The 27,372-nt window shown below is 41.0% G+C and overlaps 1 protein-coding gene across 4 annotated transcripts in view; it reads right to left on the minus strand.

Moving 5' to 3' along the window:
• The window catches only part of LOC137891057 (F-actin-uncapping protein LRRC16A-like), a 67,091-nt gene that overhangs the window by 24,007 nt on the left and 15,712 nt on the right, over positions 1-27,372 (minus strand). For 3 of the 4 annotated variants that reach the window (XM_068735480.1, XM_068735479.1, XM_068735478.1), the window contains exons 3-13: positions 19,561-19,611; positions 11,889-11,948; positions 10,537-10,658; positions 9,697-9,794; positions 9,342-9,412; positions 7,972-8,045; positions 7,640-7,715; positions 4,001-4,089; positions 3,050-3,144; positions 2,389-2,475; positions 782-885 (exon numbers count right to left, since the gene is read on the minus strand). In XM_068735480.1, the coding sequence (XP_068591581.1) occupies positions 782-885; positions 2,389-2,475; positions 3,050-3,144; positions 4,001-4,089; positions 7,640-7,715; positions 7,972-8,045; positions 9,342-9,412; positions 9,697-9,794; positions 10,537-10,658; positions 11,889-11,948; positions 19,561-19,611 (927 nt within the window). Of the gene's footprint in view, positions 1-781; positions 886-2,388; positions 2,476-3,049; positions 3,145-4,000; positions 4,090-7,639; positions 7,716-7,971; positions 8,046-9,341; positions 9,413-9,696; positions 9,795-10,536; positions 10,659-11,163; positions 11,474-11,888; positions 11,949-19,560; positions 19,612-27,372 lie in introns of those variants that run through there. The other variant, XM_068735482.1, reaches the window with a different exon arrangement.

Raw genomic sequence — 27,372 nt, forward strand, 5'->3', positions numbered from 1 at the left:
AAGCAAAACACGACACACATTGTTACAAAGGAGAAGACGATGCCTTGTCAACACAGGAATGTGAATACTCTTCTGGATAATACAGTATGTTAGCAGATTGTTGTGTTGTTTTTCTTTTATGTTTTCTCTTTTATTCTGCTAATTTTGACTGTCTATATCCCTTTCCTGCTCTCCTTCATAATTTGACATCATTTCCGATTTCAAACCCTATTTCTTGGCCGCGTTCAGGTAACTTCCTGTACTCCTGTTGATTTGTATACTTAGAGGCTAGCTGTTTCCAGTCCTTGTGCTAAGCTAAGCTAACCGGCTGCTGGTGCTAGCTTCATATGTACTGTACAGACATGAGAGTGGCATCAGTCTTCTCATGAAACTCTTTGACAAAAAAAGGGAATAAGTGTTTTTCCTTATTCCTCTAAAACAATCTTAGCTTCAGTCACTGCAGTATTTTAGGCAGCAAATTATACTAACATCTGTGCCTGTATGTATCATGATTTGTTGTATAGCTTTAAATACAGTATGTCACTGGGATTGGTGCGATTGTGTCAGTTAGACTAGATTCTGATTTGTAACCCCACAATAGAGGGTTTCTCTCCTCATCCTTGTATCTGTGCTCTGGACTGATCTTGAATTTCCCAAGTCGATACTCTCCTACAGAGTGACATGCTAACTGATTTATAACGGTCTGCAAACGCCTCCACACATCCGCAGCACTGAACGGTTTCTATCGATTGAGTGTTATTGCTACTAGCGCTAAAATGGATTAGAAACTGTGTGTTTGTACCTGCATGTCGTCTCCTCGGAGGACATTCCCTGAGAGGTCCAGATGGACCAGGCTGCTGGGGATGGACGGGTTGGCACTCAGTGACTGACAAAGGCTGTTCACCCCTGCAACACACACACACACACATGCAATGTCAGCATTATCACAACCCTCAAGCCTCCTGTTTTGACAGCACATGAAGGAAATATCAGTGGGTGAAAACAGGAAAGAACGGGTTCAGAATGTAGAGTGACTGCATGGAAAGGGAAAAGAGCAAGTCTTCTCATGGTGGTGTAAATGTAATGCTACACCTTTGTCACTGTAAGTCTATGTTAAGAATGAGGCTTCTTTTATTTTATGTCACAAGAAGATATATCAAACTAAATTCATTCAAGGCATGACTCCAACATCAAGCTCTCAACAACCTCATGAAGTGCTGCTGTCATTCAACTGTTTACGACGTGAGAGACAGAGATTGTATGGTCGTCTTTGCATGCATGGATTTCTATTGCATGGTGTGCGTGTGATGTCGTTATTCTCTGTGTACAACCTCTGACCCGTGTCAAGTCTATCACATGGCTGACACACTGAACTAGCAGTGAATCAAGGTGTGACTGTCCAATGACGGACTCGACAGAGATAGAAAGGTGAGAACAGATGAAAAGGGGGGAGTAAAAAAGGAAAAACTGTGAAACATACACAGAAATAATAAAGATGAGATAACAAGAGAGACAAGATTTCTGCAATGGAAGTAAACATTTTCAAGTTACATTGAACTGGAATTCACAAGATCAAAACCATCTACTTCAGCTTTATCACAATCAGTGCTAAAAAAGATGAAAATATCTTCAATCCTTTACTTTTGCTCTAAGCATTGGGGGCTTTTGGGGTTTGGATTATAGATCGGGCCTTTAGCTAGACGAGCAGGGCTCAGTTTAAGCAGAGCAGCCCTCTCGCTAACCCTACACTGTGAAATATGATAGCTCTTTATTGATTGCCTGAGAGCAGAGCATGTTTACAGAGGGTCCCTAAAGACGGTGCCCGATGCGTTTAGCTTGGGTGAGAACCAAGAAGAAATTTTACCTGCAAGTGGTTGTTGACAGCTGCTACATTTAATCTAGAAATTATAACAAGAATGACAACAAATCCCCAGCAGAAAAGCAATCATCCCTTTCATAGAATTTCATTAAAGGCCATTACTGCAGAAGGATTTTTCTTTTGCCAAGAAGTTACGGCTCTACTGATTGAAGGAAAATGGTCGAGTAAGCAGTATTTATGGAAATAAAAAACATGAATACTGTTTACAGATTGTCTCTTCCGCACACTCGCACATTACAAACACTACAACACATTGTTCTTCTTCTCCCTCTCTCACTCACAGTGTTAATAGTGCAATAATTAGGTGTCATTGGCATCCTAGCGGTAGGTGTGATTAGATTAGTGGAAGATGTGGATTGCGTCTGATGACAGGAGCTCATGTAAATTAAAACTCAAACAGGAGAGCAGGCTGATCACAACACAATATTAGTAATATTTTTTGTAATTGAATCACTTCAACCAACTCCATTTCAAAACTGGATGTGTTTTCATTTATCATGTATTAGGAACTGTATACATATAGCACATACCTTTGGGTGATAGTGAGGTTTTAGAGAAGTTTAAATGCTTGAGCCCCTTACGAAGTTTGGCAAACTGAGCACCCAGGGTGGAGATACCTGCAGCAAGGGAGAGGAAACAGAAAAGGGACGATGATTCTCCTCATAGGGACTCATGAACAGACAAAATATTAATTCTATACACATAAACAGAAACGTTTAAATGTCTATCAAAGCAAAATTACTCAGAGCCCAAATGTCAAAAAGAATATGGTATAGTTTTGTTTAAATAAGATCACATTCAAAAGATCATTGTGGTAAATTTTACATGAGAAAAAATAAGCCAGAGATGTAAACCCCAGAAATCTATCGTATATTTGGTGGAATGTGTCTTTAACTCATTAGAATAGAGGTGATGAAATATTAAACTTGTTGCTCTCACTGCACTGTAAGCAGTGAATAGAAAAATCAATATACTCTACACATGTGACAGGCTGTGGTGTAAATAGTATACATGAATAATGCACATTTAAGACTTGGCAAGCAAAATCTGAATGTTTAATGTCTTCAATATTTCGCTTTGGTAGGAGATTTACCTTACGTACCAGATGTAGAACAGAGTCGTAAAGAACAAAGTACAGTTGAGAGTATAACACACCGCAGACATTAGACTACATTAAAGCAGATATCTTACCTCTGTCCTCCAGTGGGTTGTTAGCAAGATTAATGGTGGTGAGTCCTGAGCTGGGGTTGTGGGCCAGGGCAGCAGCTAGCTTCTGAGCAAAATCACTAAAGTGTGGGAAAGAGTGTAGCCGTTATGTGTGTATGACGAAATATACAGTACGTGTGCAACCTATCAAAAAGGTTTAGCGACATAACTATCATTTTCTGGTCATTTGACTAGTACAAAAGAAAATGCAGATTTTTGTTTGTTGTTATGGTGACCACGCCCATCAGTGTTGTCCCAGCCCGCCGGGAAGAGAGCGGACGCAGCTCCGGAGATTGATGGCGGGCTATTAGCTCGGTAGCTTGTAACCAGTGTAGCATTAAAGCATGCCAGGTGGTCTGCTAGTTAGCTATCTAGCTTGCTAATTCCACCATGCTTTAATGCTACACTGGTTACAGAAAATGAGAGAAAAAGAAGTTGTCACTCACCTGACCTACGCTGTGACTAGAGTGTGTGGATGAAGCATTACATTTGACTAACTTACTCTGCCGCTTTGTAACGTTCCTACTCCACTGCTCGTTTAAGTCGCTACAGTAAAACCTCACCTCAGTGACTTAAACGAGCAGTGGAGCAGGCGACTTGCAGTAAGTCTGTATAGTTTATACATTCGATAGCTGTATGGGTAGGTCGCAATTGCAATGGTATGTAAAAATGGCTACCCCTCCTACCATTCTGCTACGTTGATTTAAATGAGATTGTCCCGTCAACTCTTTTTTTCTATTTCTATGGATCCTACGTTTACCAGCAGTTTCTAACACAGGCTCTCTGCTAAAAATGTGTAGTTTCCAAGTGATTGCACTGGAGTAATTTTCTCACACAAAGCTCTGCCAGCAGTACTCTTCATTGTGAGTTAATTGACCTTGACATGTAACTTAGAAAATTGGTGGGGGCTCCTTTTAATAGTTTGCATTATCTCACGTTTTGAGTCCTGCGTTGTCCAGAACCAACTCTTCCAGTCGACTGGAGCGAGACACTACCCGAAGGATCTGCTCACACACATCTGCAGACTGAAGACACACACGTACATGTACACAACACAGATGTCAGAAAAAACAAAAAAAACATTTGTTATACATAATTTTACAGCTGGTATAATTTAGACATAAGCACCTCTAAATTTACTTTAGGTTTTTTGTTAGTGCTTGAAACAGTGGACAGTAAGGGTGATATGCAAAGACGGAGATATAATATTACATATTATGAGTCTCATGCTCACAGCAGTATCTCAGCTTTTAATCAAAAGCATACAAATATACTAATTAACTGAACCAGGTTAAAATGCACTTTTATCTAGAACAGCAACGCTTGGATTGAAACGTTCAAGGTCATAGAAATAACAAAGAAATTCACTTTTGGGGAACATGATTCCCTCAAGTGTTCGTGTGAAAAACTCTGTTAAACTGCTCTTGGAAGTTGTTCATGTATGCTAATTAAAGCAACCCTGCAGAACGTTAGGAAATCCCCAGCATGCAAGTGAATACCGTCTCTTTCCTTAAAGACCATTAATGCGTGACAAGGAGAGACTGGGGACTGCAGACTTTAGTCACTTTAGAGGGAGAAAAGTTATCTCACTTCTGTGGTCTCAACAACACTGCAGGATAGACAGTCGGGGGAGCAAAGGCACTTATATTTAGACAAAATTAAAAATTCAACAGTTGGACGTCCGTGTCCTACCTAGATGTTCACTGACCCACTTCACTGTGTGCTGCGTCATACTCAGACATGTAGACAAACACACATCCTGCAGCAACTGCAGTAACTCTGATTATTCTATGCTAATTATATGCACTGATTCATAACACAAACATTTTTAGTCATACACACTTTACTGGACCATTGTTTTGTTGTTATTCTTGGTAATTGGCATTAATGCTACAAGGGCCTGTCTCTCCCAGCAAGCAGCCTCAGTTTGGCCAAAACACTGCCGACATTGTCCCACACTGTTATCTACAGTGAGGGGGAGAGCAAGGAGAAAAGGAGAGAGGGGTAATGGAGAGACAAGAGAAGGAGAGATAGAAGAAAAGGACTGTTGTTCACATGTTTACTCTCTGAAACTGTGAGTATTACAGAAAAGGAATAAAAATGATGGAGGGCAATGAGGGATGACGCATAATACAGAAAAAGCAGATGTGAGGGTAGTGAGGGATGAAATGGAGAACAAGAAAGGAGAGAAGAGTCAGTCATGGAGTAACAGATAGAGAGGGAACATACAAAGGAGCCTGTATTTTCACAATACAAATGTTGCGTACAGCACATTTAACACCCATTAAACAAGAGCCTTGTCATGCTGTGCTGTTCTGACCCTCAGCCTGCTCAAATACAACACATACTGTGCGATCATGAGGTAATCAGGAGGCAAGTGCTCTTTTATCGCTGCTGTTCCCTCCTTTTCCTCTCCTCCTTTCTCATTTTCGGCTCAGCATCTTGATTAGACCACAAGACAAACAGCCTGATTGAACTGAGGATGAGCAGCATAATCCCTCGCTGTGATGGCCGGCTGCATTTGTGTGTGAGAGAGTGTTTGTGTGGACATGTGTGTCTTATATTATTCAGTCCACTGCGCTGAGAGATTCCGTATCTGTTTGACTGAGATGGTTAGACTGTAATTTAAGCCTGAGACTTGTGCATTTCATGTTTCACATCTCCCTCAACACTCATTTCTTCTTTTCGTTTTCTTGCTGCTTTATGACATTTGTTTTTTAGATTCTTCTCTATGCAACTGTGCACAGTTATACAGATACTCATTGTTGCCCTTGAGTTGAACTTGTTCCTCTTCAGTTTATCTCCTGCTTTGGCTTCATTCTTTAGATCTGATCTCTTTCTTGATACCGTCTGACTCATTTCCTTATTCATCTGGCATCTCACCCATTCATTCTGTCCACTGACCTCTCCGCTGGCCTTATGGTTCTGTCAGACTTAAGAGTCTTTCACTCTGTTTCCTTCTTATTCTTCTTTCTAAGTTGTTACTGTTTCCATTGGCACAGGATCAAAACAACTCAAAATCACACTGCAGAGCACATCCATGCAACCCTTGACTTTCTATTATCACCATATAAACATGCACACACATAAAATAATAGGAAAATAAGACTGAAGTTTCCTTAAAAACACCCAAAAGAGTTTCTGTTGCATTGAAGAGCTACCATATATATATACACAAAATCTGCCTCTGAATTTGAATATGTGCTGAAACCTTCCCACCACAGAAGCCTGAGGGTCTATTATAATACACAGTAATCTGGGACAGAAAAGACACACGTTGGTGCACATGTGCCTGTGTGAGTATTTGAGCCTAAATATGCACATGGCACGGCGAGGGGCAGGATTTTAAAATTCAATACAAAAGGAATAGTCTGTGACGGAGGCATGAGATAATTGTTTGGACTGAGGAAGCTGCGTGTGGTAATTGGTAAGACTGAGCGAAGCCTTGAGACGGGGAGTTAGTAATGGAGTGCTGCAGGGGGGCAGCAGCCTGAAACATTGAGCCCCTTTGTCTCGTTAGGATTAAGAGTCTTATCACACGAGAACATTAGACTGATCCTCAGTCAACAGACAGGAGGAGAAGATGGAGGAAACAAAGAGAAAATATTCTGTACAGGGAGATACATACAGGTAAATTGTTAGGCAAAGCTAGAGTGAGAGACGTGTAATGTAGTTCTTTATTTAGAAGTTCTGAGCTTTAACTACAGGCTAGTTTTTAACGACGACAACATTCAAACTTCTGCTTTTCATCAGAATTTAATGAATGAAGAATGTAAGCCTGTTAGTTGGTCAGTCGGTCTGTCAGTCCACCCTAGTCCCCCACTTTAGTCCAGGCTCAAAACTTTAATCTGTCCAGTACTTTGGTTTAATAAATACCAGCAAAAGCAATGATACGCCCAACAGCCTCAGCTCTACTTTATGTTTAGGGCAAATTAGCAAATGTTAGCGTGCTAACGCGCCAAACTCAGATGGTAAACATGGTTGGCACTGAGCAATATACAGTACAATACCTCCAAAACATTAGCATGTAAACCTTATCATTGTGAGCATGATGACGTTAGCATTTAGCTCAAACCACTGCTGTGTCTAGCCTCACAGAGCTTCTAGCATGTCCGTGGACTCTTTGTCTTATTTGCATAGTGATTCTCCACATTTAGCATAAATCAGCTGGTGTCCAGCCTATCACTGTCTGTGCAGCTGTCAAATACCGTATCTCAGTATTTTACAGATGGACGGACAGAGAGACCTCAGTTCTCACCCCATGTTTTACTGTATGGGAAAAATAAGTGCAGTAAGGAAGTGAGAAGCAGGACCTTTACAAACGTTAGAGGAATAGAGAACAAACTGACAAGCAGGTAGACAGGGAGAGACAGATCTATCCGTTTATCTTAAGTAGTGATGCTCCTCACTATTTAACTCTGAGATGGGATTATGTCTGGATTATTTTGCCATATTGTGGCAGCAGACTAACACTGTGATAATGTTTACCCAACATAATGTACAGTGATGTACAAACTGAGCCGACATGATTAGTGAACAGATGAGAGGAGGATTTTCAGAAAAGGCTGTACTAACCAGTTTGTAGTCCTTGGTGGAGAGCTTGGTGAACCACTGGTTAAACTCCAGCACTGCTATTATTGCCACCAGATCCCTGAGGAGGAAAGAAAAGGCCACAGCTGCAACTATATATTGTTCTTCATCAGTGCCACCTTAATTTAGTGTTGACTTCAGCAAATTTTTACTTGAAAATAAATCATGTCAGACCTGCAATAGCTCTCTCATCTTTTAGTCTAGTGTTTCTCTTATCCCAAGACATGGCCTCATCTGTGTGCAATGCTTTTCATATTATGTGCTATATTCTTATATTTGATATATATGTTTTTATATTTTTCTGTGCTAACACTCACCTGTTCTCCAGATGGCTGAAGTCCTGCAGGTTGAGTTCTCTAGTGTCTTGTGTCAAATAGATGGTGTCCACATCCTGCAAGGGAAACAATTAACCAAAGCGAGTGTTAACAAACATGGCTGTTAGCAAAAATACACATCTCCTAGCAATTCCTTGATGAGACATATAGAAACTAGTGTTTACATTTGTTTTGTGATTAATCACATTTTTATGCGCAAAATTCAATAATGAATTCAAAAGTAGTGTATTGCGCACTTTTATTTTAAAAGTACTACAATATGACCAAAAGTGCAATAAAATTTGGTTTGCAAACACTTAAAACAAATAATGTGCTTTTTAACAGCGGTATTCCCTTTTCACAGTAGTTAAAATACAGTTATAATGATTGTGATAATAGATATTCAGCCGGTGTTCAGAACTTTATTTTCATGTGTGTAATAGATTTCAATTTGAAATATACACCTTGAAAACTGCAAACCTATCTACGTCATGTTTTTTTTATGTTTGTTAAATTCTCAGTAGCGATAACTAAATGATATGCTTATTATACATATTACAAACAAAAAACTTAAAAAACTCTAATATGTGTGCTATTTGTTATAAATGTACGTTGGTACATAGACGGTGATAAAAAGCTGTGCTTGGAGGGACTTAGGACCCAGGGGAATGTAGGTGAAGCAAGGAACGTGGAGGGAGTCTGTACCTGCATGTGGAAATTATGCTAATACAGAGTTGCAGTTAAGAACAGTTTGTTCTCATGTGCTTATATGTTTATTTAAAAACACGACAATATGTATTTTGATATTGTCACGTTTGATACTGTAACGAGACGATCGTGCGCGCGTGTGTGTGTGTGAGACAGGAGGGACCGATGGTGACGGACCGGGGGGGGGCAGCAGCAGCAGCAGCAGCAGGAAGAGACGCCAGTCAAACACGCACACACTGTTCACCGCTCGCTGCCCGGTTCTTTTGTTAAAAATGTCCGCTTAATAATAAAATATAAAAAAAAAACTGCGTTAACGCGCAATAAAATAATTGTCGGCGTTAATTAATTAATGCATTAACTCAATATTAACGCGTTAACTTACCCAGCCCTAATAGAAACTCATAGAAACAAGCAAGTGCACAGAGCAGATGAAACATATACGGAGCCATTTTATTTGGGAAAAGAAAGAGCAAGACCATCAAAAAGATTTTGAGAAATCTAAAGACACAAAGGAGACTGGTACTGTATTCATACTGTTGTGGCTATCCTATTCATCAAAGGGCTTTATTCAGTTTCATGTCAGCCAGCCAACAGCACTGACGCACAGTTGAACCAGGATCTGTCAAAACTGTGCCTCTGCACAAAGGAATGCAAACAATACTGACCCACTGCACCTCTTCCTTGTAAGGCAGCCCCAACCAGTCACAGACACATCTGTACATCTGAGAAAACCCCCCTGTGCAGAAAGAGAGAGAACGCAACGAAAAAATAGAAATAATAGAAAACGTTGGCATCTTAACAAAGAACTGTGGGATGGGGATTGGGCAAACATGCATGTAATTTCAAACAATTTTATCACAAATGACAATTTCTTTGATCCACCATGTAAAACTACTATACCATTGATCTAAACTCACTGTATAAATGACTGTAGCCCCCCAACACACACACACACACACACACACACACACACACACACACACACACACACACACAGACTGTAGAGTCACAAATTCTTACCACAAGGTCCAGGCTCAGCAGGCTTGTTGTTCTCCCACAGAGTCTGCAGAGAGATCAGCCTGTCTGGAGGCTCCATGCAGAGCTTCTTCATCATTTTACTGAGAAGAGAAGACAGATTAAAACATAATTTAGTCATCCCATTTTTACATTTCCCAAATATTGTCGCTGGTGAAAATGTTCAAAAGCCTATAATCTTTTTAAAAGCTTCTAAAACAGGCAGCTCCAGGCTATTTTCTTACTGCCTTACTTGTCAGTGGTCATTTTTGAAAGCAGGAAGCTGCAGAGGGCTGCTGAGTGCTCCAATATGAACTACATTTAAATAAACTATACATTTAAATTCTAATGTAAAAAACAACAAACAAAAATGTAGAATTCAATGCAGCGTTAAATTGACTGCAGCTCAACACATCAGCCTCTCTGTCCAGTCAAAGACTTTGTCCTGTTTGCAAGACGAGGTTAAAAGAGTTTATGGTTTTAAATCTGTGATCATTTCTGCATTCATATTCATGCTTCCTGTTCTCAACAAAACATATTAAAGGAGATTCACATCCTCATTATGAGATGATATGTTGATGCATGTTCTTTTGGACATAAAATACAGTATACTTTAGCTGTGACTCAACCGAGATCTGACTGTTGCACCTGGTTAAACTCTCGGTGTTAGAAACATTTTCAGTTATTTTTTAGAGCACCCACGCAGACATTTATGATGGAAATACTGTCGGATTAATTAAATACATCTTTATTAGGAATGATTGAAATGTTCTTAACATGACTGAAACATGACCACATGAATGTTTTTGTTGCACACAATCAAACACGCATGCCGGTGTAACTCACCTTGGTTGTAGACCGGGACATATCCTGAGCAGACAGTTTCCTATGTGAGCGACCACCTCATTGACCTCCTCTGTAGAGAGCAGCTTCAGGGAGAAGGAGCCACGCTCGTACTCGATGAACAGCTAAAAAGGACACATCATTAATTAGTGATGCACACCAGCATGCATGGTTTCACCTAAACCCGCTTCAACCACAGTTCTACTTCTTCAGACTAGTTAATCATCTTTCTTTCTTTCTTTCTTTCTTTCTTTCTTCCATCCACTGAGTCTAAATACAATCTACCAAATAAGAATAGTTTGTTGGCAGTGAAAGGACGTAACATGAATTCATTATGTGTCTATATACATATATTTATGTGACTTTCATGTTCCACTTTTCTGCCTGTCTACTCCACTGAATCTACCCACCAATAATATAATTCACAAGAATAAAAGCAACACATTTATCTGTCCACTCAACAACATCTACATCCCTCATCTTTGTCTTAAGTAAAAGTAAAGATTTAACGACATTTATTTAAGACTGGCTGACCACTTCAGTGCTCGCTGCAATTATGCAAATGCTGATGTTAGGCGATACATGCCTCATCTATAGGCCAAAATTAACATAATCCTTGCTGATACTTACAAAACATGGGAGACCATCAGTCAAGATATTAAGAGGACTGACATCTCTTGAGATGAGTGTGAGGGAGGTTCAGCTGCAGGAATGGTGTGGCTAGTGACGGATTATTATATTTTCTCGGTAGATCCTGCTGACTGACAGCTGGCCAGCTCTGGTCAAAAAGCCAAATGGAATCATTAATGGACCCGGATCTGTTTTTTTGTTGTGTCTCGTACATTAATCATGTTTTAAAGATTATACTTGCATATTTTCCTTTCCATCCACTCAGTGTCTACCACTGTAGTATATATCTGTTGTGATTACAGGCGCTGTCCTTAAACTGGATAAGTTGGGTTCAAGTACCCATATCAGCAAACAGCCATCCTGCTCAAGTGTCCCTGAGCAAGACATTTAAGGCTAAGCTTCTGCAGCATCCCTTCACTGAAGAGGACTCTGACCTTTGACCCAACCAGAGAAGAGGGATGAATAAAATGTGCATTAATGTAAAGATGGCAATTTGTTTTGCAAAGCAGAGTTGCATGCTGTAGAGAGAAAGGGATGCAAGGCTAGCAATTTCCTTCTGCTTCCAGTCTTTATGCTAAGCTAAGTTTCCTCTTGGCTCTAGCTCCATACTTAACACAGAGACACAAAAGTGGTATCAATCTTTTCATCCAACTCTCGCCAAGAAAGCAAATGAGTGTAATGCTGTCAGAGTGTGCTGGACACCGTTTTACTGATAGTTTCTTTACCTGTGTAGGCTTGTTACAAGCAATCCCCTGGATCTCCAGGTAATTAAAGGAGTGTTCCACCTAAAACAGAGCACAGAAATCACCATTAAAATACTTTTCCTGTGTCAGGCATAGTTATGGCCTCTTAACATCCTAAAGGTCAGACGAGAGACAATAAAAGAGATATTAAAGTTTGCTAGTTTCAATTCTTCTTCATTACAGCATGATATTCATAAAGTAAATTATGGTCCCATTAAGAGTAAAATAGACCATAAAGCAGGGTATGCTTGAGGGAATGCTACCTTGTGATTGACAGGTCATTACCCAGGCAACATCCGGTCTGTGGGTTTGCTCATGTTTTTGACTTAGAACTTTAGCTCATTCACAGTGTGTTTTCAGTTAATGGGAGTTAGTTGTAACCTTTTTGGTAGCCTAAAAATGTCTTATTCAGCATTCGGTTGTACTTAGCTCCACCCTCTCGTGTTACTTCTGTTTGCAAAAAAACAAGATGGCGACAGCCAAAATGCCAAACTTGAGGCTTCATAATGGCAGTTCACAAACCCATGAAGTAACGGTGACTACGTACACTTCTTATAAACAGTTTACGTGTGCTTGTGTGAGAGGATGCAGTATGTATACTGTATCTGTGAGAGTAATTGTGTGTATAATAACAGCAGTCTAGTACAGTGACTGTCTGTCTGAGGAATGTTGTGTAAAAATATGTCTGTTCCATAATGGATAGGTAGGGATGCAGTCATTTCTTTTTTCTTCTTTCTTTTTGCTCCTATGCAGACTTCTTTATCACTGACTAACACATTAATGCATTTTTTTCTGGGCAACATTGGACACATTTGTGGGTTCAAATGAAAACTGAGATTGGGGGATGAGATCCTGTCCCTTAATTGTTGAGCTAAATCAGCTCTTTAATGAGTATTTCATCTCTGCCGGCTGAATTCATTTAATATGCAACCACTATGGGATGCACTGCTCATTTCCATGCTCATTTGCAAGAAAGCATTTGTTCTGAATCACTTGTAGTTTTACACAGAGAAGACACAATAGAATTTTTTTTCTCTTTACAGTGTTAACAGTTTGCTTCATGAATTGTCTGAATTGAGAGTAAGAAAAAGGCCTCCGCTTCCTTTTTCTATTCACCTCCAGAAATACTTTTCAAGACAAGACAGGCTACAGACAGCCATCCGTACCTTCTATTTCTTTTTCAAGAGAGAATTTCAAGATAGAGAAAAGCAACAGCCTGCCTTTCCATACCAAAAAAGGACAGGGAAAGATCTCCTTTAATGTGAGAGGGCGGAACCTGTGAATACAAATGCCTACTCCTGTACACGGAGCTCACAGTTTTCCTCCCTTTCTTTTTGTCCAACACAGACATATAGCACAGTGCCTGAAGGCAGGCCAGGGAGCAAGGCCAGACTATTCCAGGTGGGCTCAGTGTTCCTGAGGCTTGGCTCATAGATGAGAGGAGGGAGAGGATAAGCAGACTGTCTGTCTTCTGACAGACAGTCCACTGTCTGACTACAGTAAGCAGTGTGTGTGTGTGTGTGTGTGTGTGTGTGTGTGTGTGTGTGTGTGTGTGTGTGTGTGTGTGTGTGTGTGTGTGTGTGTGTGTGTGTTATTTCTTGTGGTTGAGCACTCATGTTCGGTCTACGAGCTGAAAGAATTCCACAAGTACCACAATTGTTGGTACAATGTAAACAAGCACACATCTCATCATTTCCATCCCATAATTCAATTATGTGGATTGATTATTCAAAAGGCATTAGCTGTTACAGCCTTACTTTATCTGGTTGGACCATAGCTTACAGTATGGTGGCTAATGTAAGCAAACCTTAGGTAGACGCAACTGCATAACTGACATAGTAGGAGTATAGGAGGCTACATAATATATTACAGTTTATTACTTGTGTCTTATTACGCACACACATTTATTTAATGTGTTAACACCTAGGTTCAGCATAAAGACTGGTACAGTATTACAGTAGACAAGTACAAGTAGTACAGCAGTATATATCGTTTTGATATGTGAATTGCAAACTATTTGTTAGATGCTACAATATGCAATAAACAGCGTCCAAATCAGTTCATTTTATTTGGCCAGTAAATAGCATAATAGCAAACCAAATTGAGGGCCAGCCAATGATAAGTGAGCCCGTGGATAAATAAGAGTTCTAGCCAAAGGCAAGACCTCATGCTAGGAGGGGTAGGGAGGAACCAAATGCCAAATAGCGTTCACTCAATCGTTCAGTGTCCGTCTGTCACTTTAACCACTCTCCTCCACTTTTGTTTCTGTTGTATTTTCATGGAGACCCCAACTTTTAATGTGTTCATGCAGAGGTTAGTTTGGTGTGCAGAGAATGGGTTTAGGATTAGAGATGGTGGACATTAGGATGCTGTTGCATCGAGCAACAACAATAAACTGTAGATGTTGGGATTTATAAACGTGTCTGTAAGTGAGATGCTGTAAATGCTTACTGTCATCTTTTCTTTCATAAACCATAATTATAACATAAAGCAGAAAGTAGAGAGGGATAAAGACAGAGTGTACAGGTATGTAAAATGAACAGCAACAAGAGGCTACATAAAAAGCAAAGAGGCAAAAGGGAAGAAACAATGAATGAATGTGTGTTTGTGTGTGAGAGAGCATGTGTGCATGTTTGGGATGAGACACTGACAGACTGTAAGGCCCTGAAGCTCCTCAAATGGAGCCAATCGGAGGCACAGACACAAAAAACCCCGCTGAGAAGTGCATGAGAGGGCTACAGGGGGATTTCAACTATACTACTGAGAGACGAGAGATACACAGTAATGTGTTTAACTACTGCAAATATATTTACTTCAATAAAGCTGTGGGCTCAGAAGAGCATTGCTGCGAAAATGCCCTCCTACTGATTGTTGTCTTATGTGTTTTCAATGCATCTTTGGGGATTCCAGACAGATATGCGTCTAACATATGATGGATCAAATGCAGTGTCTACAATACTTCCAGTTGGCCAGAAGCACAAATCAACACCCAACACTGTCTCAGCTTTGATTCAACAAAAAACGTAACCTAGAAAACTGAACAGCTGGAACAGTGAGCAGAGGCTAATCTTCATTTGCATTTGACTCCTCTCCACTGTAATATAGATTTCACATTTAAAAAATCAATACAAGGACAGATACTGTTAAAGTCAGATTTTTATGGATGTTGGCATGCTTCATCTTTTAAAAAAGACAGTGTGCAGTAAGAAGAAACCGCACTCTGATCTGAACAAAAAAAAGATCCTTAAGTCATTTGTTTTCAATATATTGGGCTGTCACACATTTTTTGAAAATGTGGGAAAGACAATATTAAACTAGGATTGGACTGATCAGCATGATTTAAAAAATAGTGAGAGATTTAGTGGCAACATGATGAGTCAATTAATTATTCCATTATTGACAACAATTGTAACAACCGATTAATCCCTTTAAACATTAATCAAGGAAAAAAATAGCAAACTGGTTTCACCTTCTCTTATGAGAGGATTTAGTGTTTTGTGTTTTTTAATATACCTTTGTATACCTCTTTAAGTTTGGGGATTTTTGGATGCAGAAAACATGCTATTTAAATAATCACTTTTGTGATGGGAACTTTTCACTACTAAAAATACTAAAAGATGAAATGCTAATTATCCATAGTTGCAGAGGGTTCCTTAAAACCAAACAATGAGTACTTTACAGATTCAATTAGATTCAATTGAAGACATTGTAGGTTATCCCTGCTGACCTTTGGCACAGTGGTGAGTGGGGGAAGAAAACCAGATGGGAAAGGCACGGAGCGAGACAGGGATGAAGAGAGAAGGAGGTAATCTGGGTTGTTGGAGAAGAAAGAGACGATGAGGGTGAGAAAGCTGAACGAATGGCTTAAAGGAAGAAAAGGAGAGGAGAGTAGAGGTGATCTGTGGCTGTAATCTGGCTGAGCAGAGCCAACGGAGAAAGGGATTGAGGTTTTTCTGAAAGCCAGCAGGAGAAGGGATTCTGCTTCGCGTGTGTTCAGGCTGCATCACCTAATGTTTAAAATAAAAAAAAACTAAAAGAGCCTTTTGCTTCCACAAAATCAAATTCACAAGATGCACCTTCAGAAAGTTCCATAACTTCTCTGGAAAGTTTCCTCTAGATGTTGTGTCTTCATTAAAACAAGTGAAGTTGAACAACAAGAGTAACATCCAAAGTAGGGAAACAAAGTACATTAAAGAGATGTAAAGAGGTTTAAAAAAAGAGAACAAGAAAGAGACAAACAAAGACACAGACAGACTGACACATACAGTAAAAGAGATGAGGGGGGTTAGTGCTTCAGAAAGGAGGTGTCTACGAAATCCCTCCAGATGAGATGAGAGAACACCAATAGAAAACAGATGGAGAGCCAGCTAAATAAGCAGATCTTGAACCTGCAGCTCACAACACTGGAAACATATAACGTCACGTGAAACAGGGTTAGCTTGAGTGTTCTTTATGGCCTCCTCTAACCCCACTAAACCAATGAATCACTTCTCATGCAATCAATCAATCACCTAAACTGTCCCTGGAGGCATTTATTGACTGGAAAGCATACAGCTTTTTGTAGGGCAACTGTATTTCCTGGACCTGGTACAAGAGATGATGTTATGTTATCTTGTGACTGATCTGTGAAGTGCCACTCTCTCCTACCAGAAGGATCGTCAGTCCAGATACTGCGGTTTGCAGTCTGTTCCTATGTACAATCACAGCCCTGTTAGGTTTTGTGAATCTCTGCTTTGGTTTGTGTGTGTAGTCTGACAATGGGATGTTTTGTGACATTATAACTACTACGGAAGACACAATTAATTAGCGCTTAACCAATACACAAATTTAGCCCAGATTTTCCACTCACAAACAGTTGAGTTGGTGGAACAAAATCCTCAGATCTGCATTGGCTCAGCGCTCACAAATCAGCACTGGAGCGATATTTGTGAACTGTTAAAAGGCGCGTGCAGAGAGGCTCGACGATTCCCTGCAGATGCACCCTTGATATCTAACAGGCTAAATATCTGGACCTGACGGGATGATGTTGGGGAGCTACACAGCCAATGAGAGCGCAAGACATGGGTTGAGAGAAAACCTGGGAGAGGGGTTGTCTTTAACAATAGGACCTTTATCGTTTGTGTTACATTTGTAACATGGCCCAACATTTTTGTTGCACTTAGAGGAAACAGGCTATGAATAGTACATATATGAGGAAACAGGCTATTTTGTGAACTCGTGTGCCAATGACAACATTAACAAGCATGACTACCAGCTCTTTACCCTCGCAAGACTACTGGAGGGATTCTGGGAGTTTAAACCAGTCTATATGTGCTTTGTGGACTTGGAGAAGGCTTTCGACCGGGTCCCTCTGGGGTTCTTGTGGGGGGTGCTGCGGGAGTATGGGGTGCCGGACCCATTACAATGGGCCATCCGGTCTCTGTACGACTGCAATAAGAGCTGTGTCTGCATTCTCGGCTATAAGTCAGACATGTTCCCGGTGGGTGCTGGCCTCCGCCAGGGCTGCCCTTTGTCACCGGTCCTGTTCGTGAGTTTCATGGACAGGATATCTAGGCGCAGCCAGGTGGTGGAGAACGTCAGGTTCGGAGGTCTCGGGATCGCCTCTCTGCTGTTTGCAGATGATGTGGTCCTGTTGGCCTCCTCGGATCGTGACCTCCAGCATTCACTGGGGAGGTTTGCAGCCGAGTGTGAAGCGGCGGGAATGAGAGTTAGCACCTCCAAACCTGAGGCCATGGTGCTCTGCCGGAAAGCGGTGGATTGCTCCCTCCAGGTGGGGACGGAGTGCCTACCTCAAGCGAAAGAGTTCAAGTATCTCGGGGCGGATCGGTGCAGTGGATCGGTGCAGCGGATCGGTGCGGCTGCAGCAGTAAAGCAGGCGCTGCACCGGACCGTCTTGGTGAAGAGGGAGCTGAGCCGGAAGGCGAAGCTCTCAATTTACTGGTCGGTCTACGTTCCTACCCTCACCTATGGTCACGAACTCTGGGTTGTGACCGAAAGGACAAGGTCACGGCTACAAGCGGCCAAAATGAGTTTCCTCCGTAGGGTGGCCGGGTTCAGCCTTAGAGATAGGGTAAGGAGCTCAGACATCAGGAGGGAACTTGGAGTTGAGCTGCTACTCCTTTGCGTCAAAAGGAGTCAGCTGAGGTGGTTCGGGCATCTAATTGGGATGCCTCCTGGGCGCCTCCCACTGGAGGTTTTCCGGGCACGCCCAACTGGGAGGAGACCCAGAACACGCTGGAGGGATTATATCTCCCAGCTGGCCTGGGAACGCCTCAGGATCCCCCAGTATGAGCTGGAAAATGTTGCGGGGGAGAGGGAAGTCTGGGTCAGCCTGCTTCGCCTGATGCCACCGCGATCCGACCCCAAAAAAGCGGAGGAAAATGGATGGATGGATGGACTACAAGGTTCCGCAGATTTTTTTAACAAAAAATCGTGACATAACATACAGTAGTTTGGAGACCAAATATACTACATGGATTCTGAAGGATACCAGAAGGATTCTGGTTAAAGATCCTGTAGTGTCACCGATTATGTAGTGTGAAAAACACAAGGACTTTAAAACCCCCGATTACAAGACAGCAAGTCGTGTAATGTGAACAGCACATCAATATGAAGACTTTTAAAGTTGTGTGGTGTAAACTTGGCTTGAAGGCACCCTGAGGTGAGATTGTTTTGCCTACTTTGGTTTCCAAGGTCAAAAATTAAATTTGAACATCTGCATTACCATAACAACTGGGCATGGCAATCCCATTTCTAATTCTACTTATCCAAGCTCAGGGTTGCAGGGTGCTTCCAGCACCATGGGCCTGTTTACAAAAGCTAGCAGGCCAGACCCAGTGGGTCTGAAGTCTGGTGTGATATGTGATACTGGCAGATGAGATAATAGTTGAGAGAGTTAAAGTTGTTGAACTGGTGCTGCTGGAGGTTTTAGTGAACATCTGCATTGTATTACTGCACTGCTGGTTTTCATGTGGCAGAGGTGAAAATATTGCTGGTAAAGATGATGACAGATGTTTCATTGCTGGTGATGGCACTAACAATTGCCATCTGTGATGCATTATGGCACAGTAGTTCCAAGTTAAAAAAAATAATGAAACAGTAGTGTCAACCAGCAGTATAACTGCAATATAACCAATCTACTTAATCCACTCTACAGCACACACAAACTAACTTGGATAACAAAAGTGATAAGTTGGGGAAATGTCCAAAATGTCCTAAACAACATGAGGATACAACACATTCTTCCATGTTTGTAGTGTGTGAACTACACCTTATTGGGTAACTCTAACGGAGTTTTAAAGAATTAAAGTACAAAAATGAAACCAGACTCTAGAGGGGAATTTAACCACTAAACTAAGACAGTGATATGTCAATCGCAAACATTTTTTCAATTGAACTGTTTTCAATTGAAACTGACAGAATGAGGAGATGACACATCTTCAAAAAAAAACTGTGGTATCAATCAAAGAGTGTCTTGGTTATTTTCCGACGTTGTAATTTGTGATGAATTTATATTCAGGCAGTTGACTTAAAAGAAAATAAATATTTGCTAATACAATGTACAATTGTTTGGTGTGGTACTCTGGTTTTTCTTGTCGTTCCTGAAAAAAAAAGAAAAAAAAAGAATTAATTTCCATAGAGTTGCTGCTCTTACCTTGGTGGGAATACGTGCCGTCAAGAGGTAAGCTCTGTGAGACGCTAGGGCCTGAAAGAGAGAGAAAGAACAGAGAGAGAATAATGAGTAGGTAGCTGTAAATATACACTCTGACCAAAAAGAACAAGGAAATGACAAAGAGTACAGAGAGCTCGCCTGTTGACTCATTCAGATGAAAAGGCTTGTGACTCTAAAACATCTCAGTCAGTGTGGAAAGAAAGAAAAAAACCTGACAATGAGGAGAAAGATTCCTCTCTACTCGAAAACAAACACATAAACAGATAACGACATTTACAGAATACAGCCCCAGTCTGCTGAGTGAGCCCATTGTAGGTCGGTGTTTTTCTAATTTGTGTCCTTTCTGCATGCTGAGCAGCCTGGACATCAACTGCTACTGTTAATCAGAGCACATGTTGCTGCTCTGTGAAGGAAAAGTCAAGGCTTGAAGAGGCATAACTGGAATGCATGAACTTGACATTCCTACCCAGACGAGCAGTCTCATTATTCTGGTTTAATGAGATGGTTGCCATTGAATGTGATCCCTATGTAGATATGAAGGGCTCACTCTAAGCTCATGAAAACATAACGACTCTTAGTTTCAAGTGATTATACACTTATGAAAACATTTTATTTCTGCAAGTAGATCCCCTGAAATGCTACACATTGGCCCTTTAAAAAAAAAAAAAATTGAAGTCATGTGCAGGACTGTTAGCCAAGACTTTTTTTATTTTCGCTGTAATGATACCAGCTCTACAGAGGATACCTTTACCTTCATGTGTCATGACTGTCTAATAAAAAATTAAACCCCCTGGTTGGTAAGCAATTACCATGTGCCTTCATCATAGCTCAAACCTCTTGAAGAAGATAAAATACCCGTGGATGAAACAGGGAACATGAGGATATAATGGAGAAAGAAAAAAAGCTGGTTTAGAGTAGATGAAAAATGCAAAAAGAAGCTTGCAAGGGCAAGAAAGGAAATGAGAAATGGCAGCAGAGAGACGCGAGTGAGCGAGAGAAGGTTTGAAAGCAGGAGAGAAAATATAAGATGTGCAAAGGAGAGCACGGCATTACAAACAAGTCCTTGATAAACAATGACTGGTATCAAAGAAGAAAAAGAGGTGAATAGAGAAAACAAGATGAAGGAAAGTCTTTAAACTGCCACAATCTTTTTGAAACAACGTGAAAAATGAAAAAGGATGACCGTGTGTCCTAGCCCTCTGTGGATCAGCTCCACAGGCAGGGTCTCTGTGGTTTGATGTGATGGAGGCGGACAGGCAGGACGGTGTGACCAAAGATAACCTCTCCTAAAGAGCACCAGTCACCACTGCTACAGTCAACTCTCCCTTTTCTGTACCGCAGCTCTCGTTTACGTACTATGTGCGTGCAGATATGCTGGTGATGGAATCGCCTAGTTTTAAAGATAACTACATGACCAAGGTCCAATTTTGATAGGTTGGGACATCAGTTATTTTGGACCTATGCTAGAGACTTAAAAGTCAGGATATCTCGACCTCTGGTGCACACATTTGAGTTGTCTTAATGTAGGTGCAATAACAAATTGCTGGAGTGGCCCTTTAAAGCAGTATTATAACCCAACTCCCCATTACTTTGTTAGACTTCTTTTTAACAATGTTGCTCTGTTACCAGCCCTCAACAATCACTTTGGTGAAAACAATATTATCATAATAGATAGAAACTATTGTCAAACCTTTGAAAGTAAGTTCAAAGGTGTAATAAACAAGAATCATCCAGCATTCATATTTTATACTGTAGTATTGTATCAAGAACAGTGGTCACTAAGTATGTAGGATGGAGTTCTGCAGGCAGAAGTTGTGAGAATATGGCTGCAGAACTTTGAAGTTGGGTTACATAAAAAGGTCTTCGGCTGTGTGACCCTAGAGACCTTTCTTCTTTGTATTTGCCATAGAAGGAAGCCTTGCCTGTGTGTGTCTGACAGCATTAAGTCATGGTTTTAGTTCTTAACAATATGTTTGGTGAAAAACACCACATCAGTTGGTTTCCAGTAGATGAATAGCTTCAGCTGCAGTCCAAACCAGTAATGGCCAAGAACCTGCTGACTCTGAGGGGAGGGGGAGGTACCAACTGACCAACTGAGCTTCATCATTTCTGTACGGTCTAGAGAGGGAAGTAAATTATTTAATACTTAGATAATCAACCAAAGCATTAAAGGACACTTGTATCACTGGTTAAATTAATTTGTTTCACTTTATAACTTGTTCAAGCAGTTTTTCATCCTCCCATCCTCCTGCTGTCAATGCATGACTGCCCCTCTGCACTGTGAGTGGACAAAGCCAAAAACACCCCCCCTGTGTCATGACCCCCCTCCTCTCTCTCTCTCTCTCTCTCTCTCTCTCTCTCTCTCTCTCTCTCTCTCTCTCTCTCTCTCTCTCTCTCTCTCTCTCTCTCTCTCTCTCTCTCTCTCTCTCTCTCTTTCTCTCTCTCTCTCTCTCTCTCTCTCTCTCTCTCTCTCTCTCTCTCTCTCTGTGTGTGTGTGTGTGTGTCTTAAGTGAACTTAAAGCCTTGAGCCTTCCCATTAGCCAATGATTTCACGGCGACCACCAACTCGCTTCAGCTCCACTCAGCCAACCAGATGGCAGCAGCATTGGAGCATGTCTACAATACCAGAGAGAGCATCTCTCTCTCTCTCTCTCTCTCTCTCTCTCTCTCTCTCTCTCTCTCTCTCTCTCTCTCTCTCTCTCTCTCTCTCTCACACACACACACACACACACACACACACACACACACACAGCTCTATTATTTCAGAGCCAAAATCATTTGATACATACTTGACACATACTTCTCTTCTACATTTTTATTGTTATATTAATAAATAATATCATCCATTTAACAGAATATACAACACACACTAATTTAATCTTCTTCACACACACACACACACACACACACACACACACACACACACACACACACACTGTGCAGTCCATTCATGGTATTATAGTACCATTCCCAGATTATCTTTTTTCCTGTCAAACTGTAAACCCCACCTACCCCCCTCCAATTGACCCAACTCACATGTGCACACTCACACATTGCGTTACTATGGCAACAGCTAGCCCATACTGCACACACAAACACACACACATACTGATAGACACTCACTCACACATGAAAGAAGCACGCTACAGTGCCAAGCCTTGCTTGAGAATGTCAATGAGTTTTCACTGCCCTAAACAACATTCACGCTGGTTTACAGTTATGCTGAATCTCTGTAGGAACCGAAGAAACACAGACAAGTATTTCATCTGCAGTCATTCAGCTGTGGCAGCACTCAGCCACAGGAAACCTACCCCCCCCCGAAGATGCTGCTATTCATCCATCATGTCTTGGGGTGCGTTCACACTTCATTATATCTATCCATGAAACTGTTTCACATGTATTTATTTGGGTGAGAGCAAGCAATGTCTTTAAAAACTCCAACAAACATCATCAGAAATGCTAGATACAAATGATTCAAATGTTTGACCACTCCTGAGGTATTCTTGTTTCCTGTTGTTGGTAATTTAACAATTAATAAACAATATATTTGCCAGATGAATCAGGTATTCTCCTTCATTCTTCTTGTGCACTTGCAACCTCTGTGGTTAGTTTGACATTAGGAAAAATACAATTTTCTAACTGATAGATGGACAGAAAGAATAATATTACCCTCATATCTATCAGTCAAATATGAAGCAGCAGCTGCTTAATATAAACAATGGAAACAGAGAGAAACAGCTAGCCTGGCTCTGTCCACCAATGAGCACCTCTAAAGCTCACCAATTAACACATCATCTGTTTAACCAGTACAAAAACTAAACTGTGCATGACAAATTGCACTTTTATGGAGCACTTTTATGATAAATTGCACTTTTATGGAGCTGAAGGTTCCTAGTTAAAAGACAGACATGGGAGTGAGATCCATCTTCTCGTCTAATTCTTGGCAAGAGAGCTGATAAGCAGTGTTCCTAAAATGACCACCTATTAAAATAAAAAAAGTTGCAGCTTGAATAAGTACAAAAAGGATAAGACTTGTTAATTATACAATTGGTGAGTAATTGATTAATCACTTGGATCTTGGTTGACATTTCAAAACCAAAGAAATGCACAAAAAAGAGATTTATTGTTTAGGAACTTAATCATCTGTTGACTCATGAACACAAATAGCAAAGTGGAAAAAGCAACCCAGCCACAATTACATTCATCCGCTGCTGACACAGACTCTTTATTGCATAACTAATGCCAGCATGTCCTGCACGTGTGTGTGTGTGTGTGTGTGTGTGTGTGTGTGTGTGTGTGTGTGTGTGTGTGTGTGTGTGTGTGTGTGTGTGTGTGTGTGCAACATTAATGAGTCATGATATGCTGGCTGCAAACTAAAAATGTCAACGCAGCACTGTAGTGTGAGAGTAGGTTTAGGGAACAAGTAGAACGAGAGAGAGAGAGAGATCAGCCATTGAGACAAGACAAGTGGACACCAGAGAGACGGAGCGCGAGACAGTGGGAGAGGGAGAGGCAGTTGAAGGGCAAAGTGAAATGACTTAATAGATTCTAAGTGCTGTTTTGCTGATAAGGAGCCAAGATTTAAATCAAATCAGAGGGGAAGATATTTAATGAAGGGAAGTGTTTAAAAGCCGTTTCATCTCTGTTAAAACCAATGCTGCTAGGATGACCCCATCTTAGCTTTTAATACACTGAAATCAATCAGCTCAACATTTGTCCAATGCAGTGCATTTCTCTCCTCCTCTTACCCTGCACATCTCTGCTTTTCCCTCCCACTGCTTAATCTCTTAATGTCCTCATCCTTCTTGGCCCGTGCTCTAATGCTGTATTTTTAACAATTGCCTAAAAGTATACTTACACTACATGATTACAGAAGGTTCCAAATGCTAAAAAATGACCTAGATGCTCTATTTTAATATCTGTATGAGACTGTATGTTGAGGATTGTATGACCAATATAGGATAATCCATTCTGTGAAAGAAGAAAAATGCTCAGTGGTTGTTTTTTTTTTCTTCCCCTCCATTCTTGCTCTCTTCGTCTTCCTTATCTCAAATTGGATGCCAGGTGGACTGCACCATGAAGAAATGCATTCTGTACATGAGGTACAGTCATCACACAACATACTAACAGATTGTAAAGTGTAACCTGAAATATTGTTTTCTATAATTTCATTCTTGTAGTGTTTCCTGCCGTACCGTCTTTCTGTTCTCTTCTAGTATAGTACATACTGTATGGTTATATGCAAATGTTGCATGTGCTTGTATGTGTGGTGTGTGGGTGAATGTATTCAAAAGATGAGGCTTGTGTATATCTGGAGACAATGGAAGAAACACACACACACACACACACACAAACACACACGCATACAGTCTCGCTTTTATCTCTAAGTAATTATGCTGATCAGACATGTTTTCAAACTGTATTTTTTGGTTTTGCCTCAGTAACGTTAAGGAGGATTAAATGGTTGGTTTTGACAAATGTACGTCTGGTTAACCGGCCCACCTCGTTAAAGAGCTGCGCACAGCATTTGCTCTGTATATTATTATTAAATTGCCGTACTTTTCGACCTGGGCTGCTTGGTATTTGTTAGCACAACATGTTGCTGCGGTTGTTGCTGTTTTCTCTCTATTAAGCTCTGTTCGGTTTTGCCACATTTTGGATCACGTCTAACTATACTCACGTCTCCTTCTGATCCTCTTTCTCTCCTTTTTTTTTTTAATTAATAGATGCTTGTCAGGTTTCTGACTCTGTGCCCGGGTTCATGAAGACCTCTACTGCAAAGCAAGGAAAAAACTAGGGCCAGTTCTTGAGATGCCATTCATTTAGCTATCACAGTTTATGTATACAGTACAGTACTGTATGTAAGGTAGTCAAAGCTGCCGACACAGGTAAGTTGAACATCAGTAGCATCTTGTATTAACTTTTAACTAACCTCTGCCAATCTCAAAACTGCACCATAGAAATGGCCATCAAATCTGTCCAAACATCCCGAGAATGACCCTGAGCACAATTTAAACTGTTAATCCCCTCAGATGCAGAGGGAGCCCACTCTTCTGTTTTCCTGCCATACGCCTGCAGTGGGAATTGGCTTTTCTGAGATGATAACGAGGGAAAGCTGAGATAGAACCTCAATCGGGCTGAGACAGGAAAGATCACCACGGTGAGAACAGCTCTGAGGCCAGCTTGAACTTAATCTGGTCCAGAAAAAAAGCCTCCTCACCTCTCTAAACTCAGGCAGACAATTCATTTGTTTTACAACACATTGATTCTCCCGGCCAAGACAAGCTGCTGACAGTGCAGCTGAGGTCTAGTCCTGGAAGCACGGTTCAGGGATAGAACAGCTAACATGGTGTGCAGTCTGGTCTTCTTTCTGCAGTCTCAGACAAGACAAAAATCATGGCATGATTGTCTGGACACTTCAACAAATACAGTAAAACACTAACACAACAGCCACGAGACAGTGTGGTGGTCTGTTTGCAGCATCCTTACACGTCAAGTAGAGAGTATAATCGTTACCAAACCCTGCAGAAACAAGAAAGTAAATAGCACTCACTGCTTAGGGAGCACACATGCTTAATAATGGAATACTTTTCTAGAGAAGAGTCTCCAAATAGACAAGCTGCTAATGATTTTTACCTTCCATCTTTTTTTTCCATCAAATTATGGATCTCCCATTTTGGAGCAAACCATTCTCAGTAATGCAAATCCTCCCCACAGTGCACCAGCAGCCATGGAGAGAATTAAGAGAGGCATCAATCTTCTTTTATCGCTGCCCTGCTCATCGTTATGTGTTCTACTGCTCAGGGGATGAGCGTGGCGGGGAACAAAGGCGGCTGACAGTGGTACTTCCTGAACTGATTTGATTGGCTGGTCTCATCAGACCACAGCTGCAGCGAGCTGAGGCATGAATACATGTGGTGTCTGATTATGTTAAATTTCATGTTTTACTTCCTTTTTTGTATTTTTATTGCCACTCTTGCTTGTTTTGTTTTCAGTCGGAACACAACGTGTCTGCGGATATGCACAATGTGTTGAATAATGAATGAGACATATATAATGTACGTTTGATGATTCAAATATATGGAAACACTTTGTATGCTATAAAATTCGCATTCAGCTGCTGATAATTTGTCTTCTGAGTGAAAATAAAATCCTTTTTTCACCAAATTGGGTACAATCAATCACAGTAATTCAATATGTTTTACTGTATATGCATAATCTCTACATGCTGCCTGTAAATCAGTGCCTCACTAACAAGCTTCAGTCAACCTCCCAAATGTGTCTCACACAGCACAACTGAGGCTGACCAAGTGTTCAAAGGGCCGGGCAGAGGGATTAACCGATTGTGCTTTCAGATTAGGATTATAGTCCAGGTTGGCAGGATGCCCTCCAACACTGGATAGATATCAGGGTTTTTAGAAACTGGACTCTGGTGGGAGTGATAGGGCGTGGTACCTCTTTTAACAGTGTCAGCCTGCAGGGCGTCCTGTAAGAACCCTGTGTGTGTTTAGCTTACAGAGATAAGGAATATTCACAAGGGTTCATTCATTCATCAGCATGCCAGCCAGACACAATGGGGAGGAGGTGTGTGTGTGTGTAGCTATGTGATGGTGAGCCAAGGTTTCTGGGTAAATAGGATCGCTGTAGACCACAGGGATGAAAAAGTGAGACAGAAAAAAAAAAACAGAGAGAAAGGGTGGACAGGTTATTATTTTTACAAGTCCAGAAACAAAGAAAACCAAAGTGGAAAGTGAAGCACAATGCTTTGTCAAGGTATGACAGAGAGAGAGAGAA

Source organism: Cebidichthys violaceus, unplaced genomic scaffold (genome assembly GCF_023349555.1).
Source record: "Cebidichthys violaceus isolate CVI_PGR_0920_01 unplaced genomic scaffold, fCebVio1.0.p SCAF_7, whole genome shotgun sequence".
Taxonomy (NCBI): Eukaryota; Metazoa; Chordata; class Actinopteri; order Perciformes; family Stichaeidae; genus Cebidichthys; species Cebidichthys violaceus.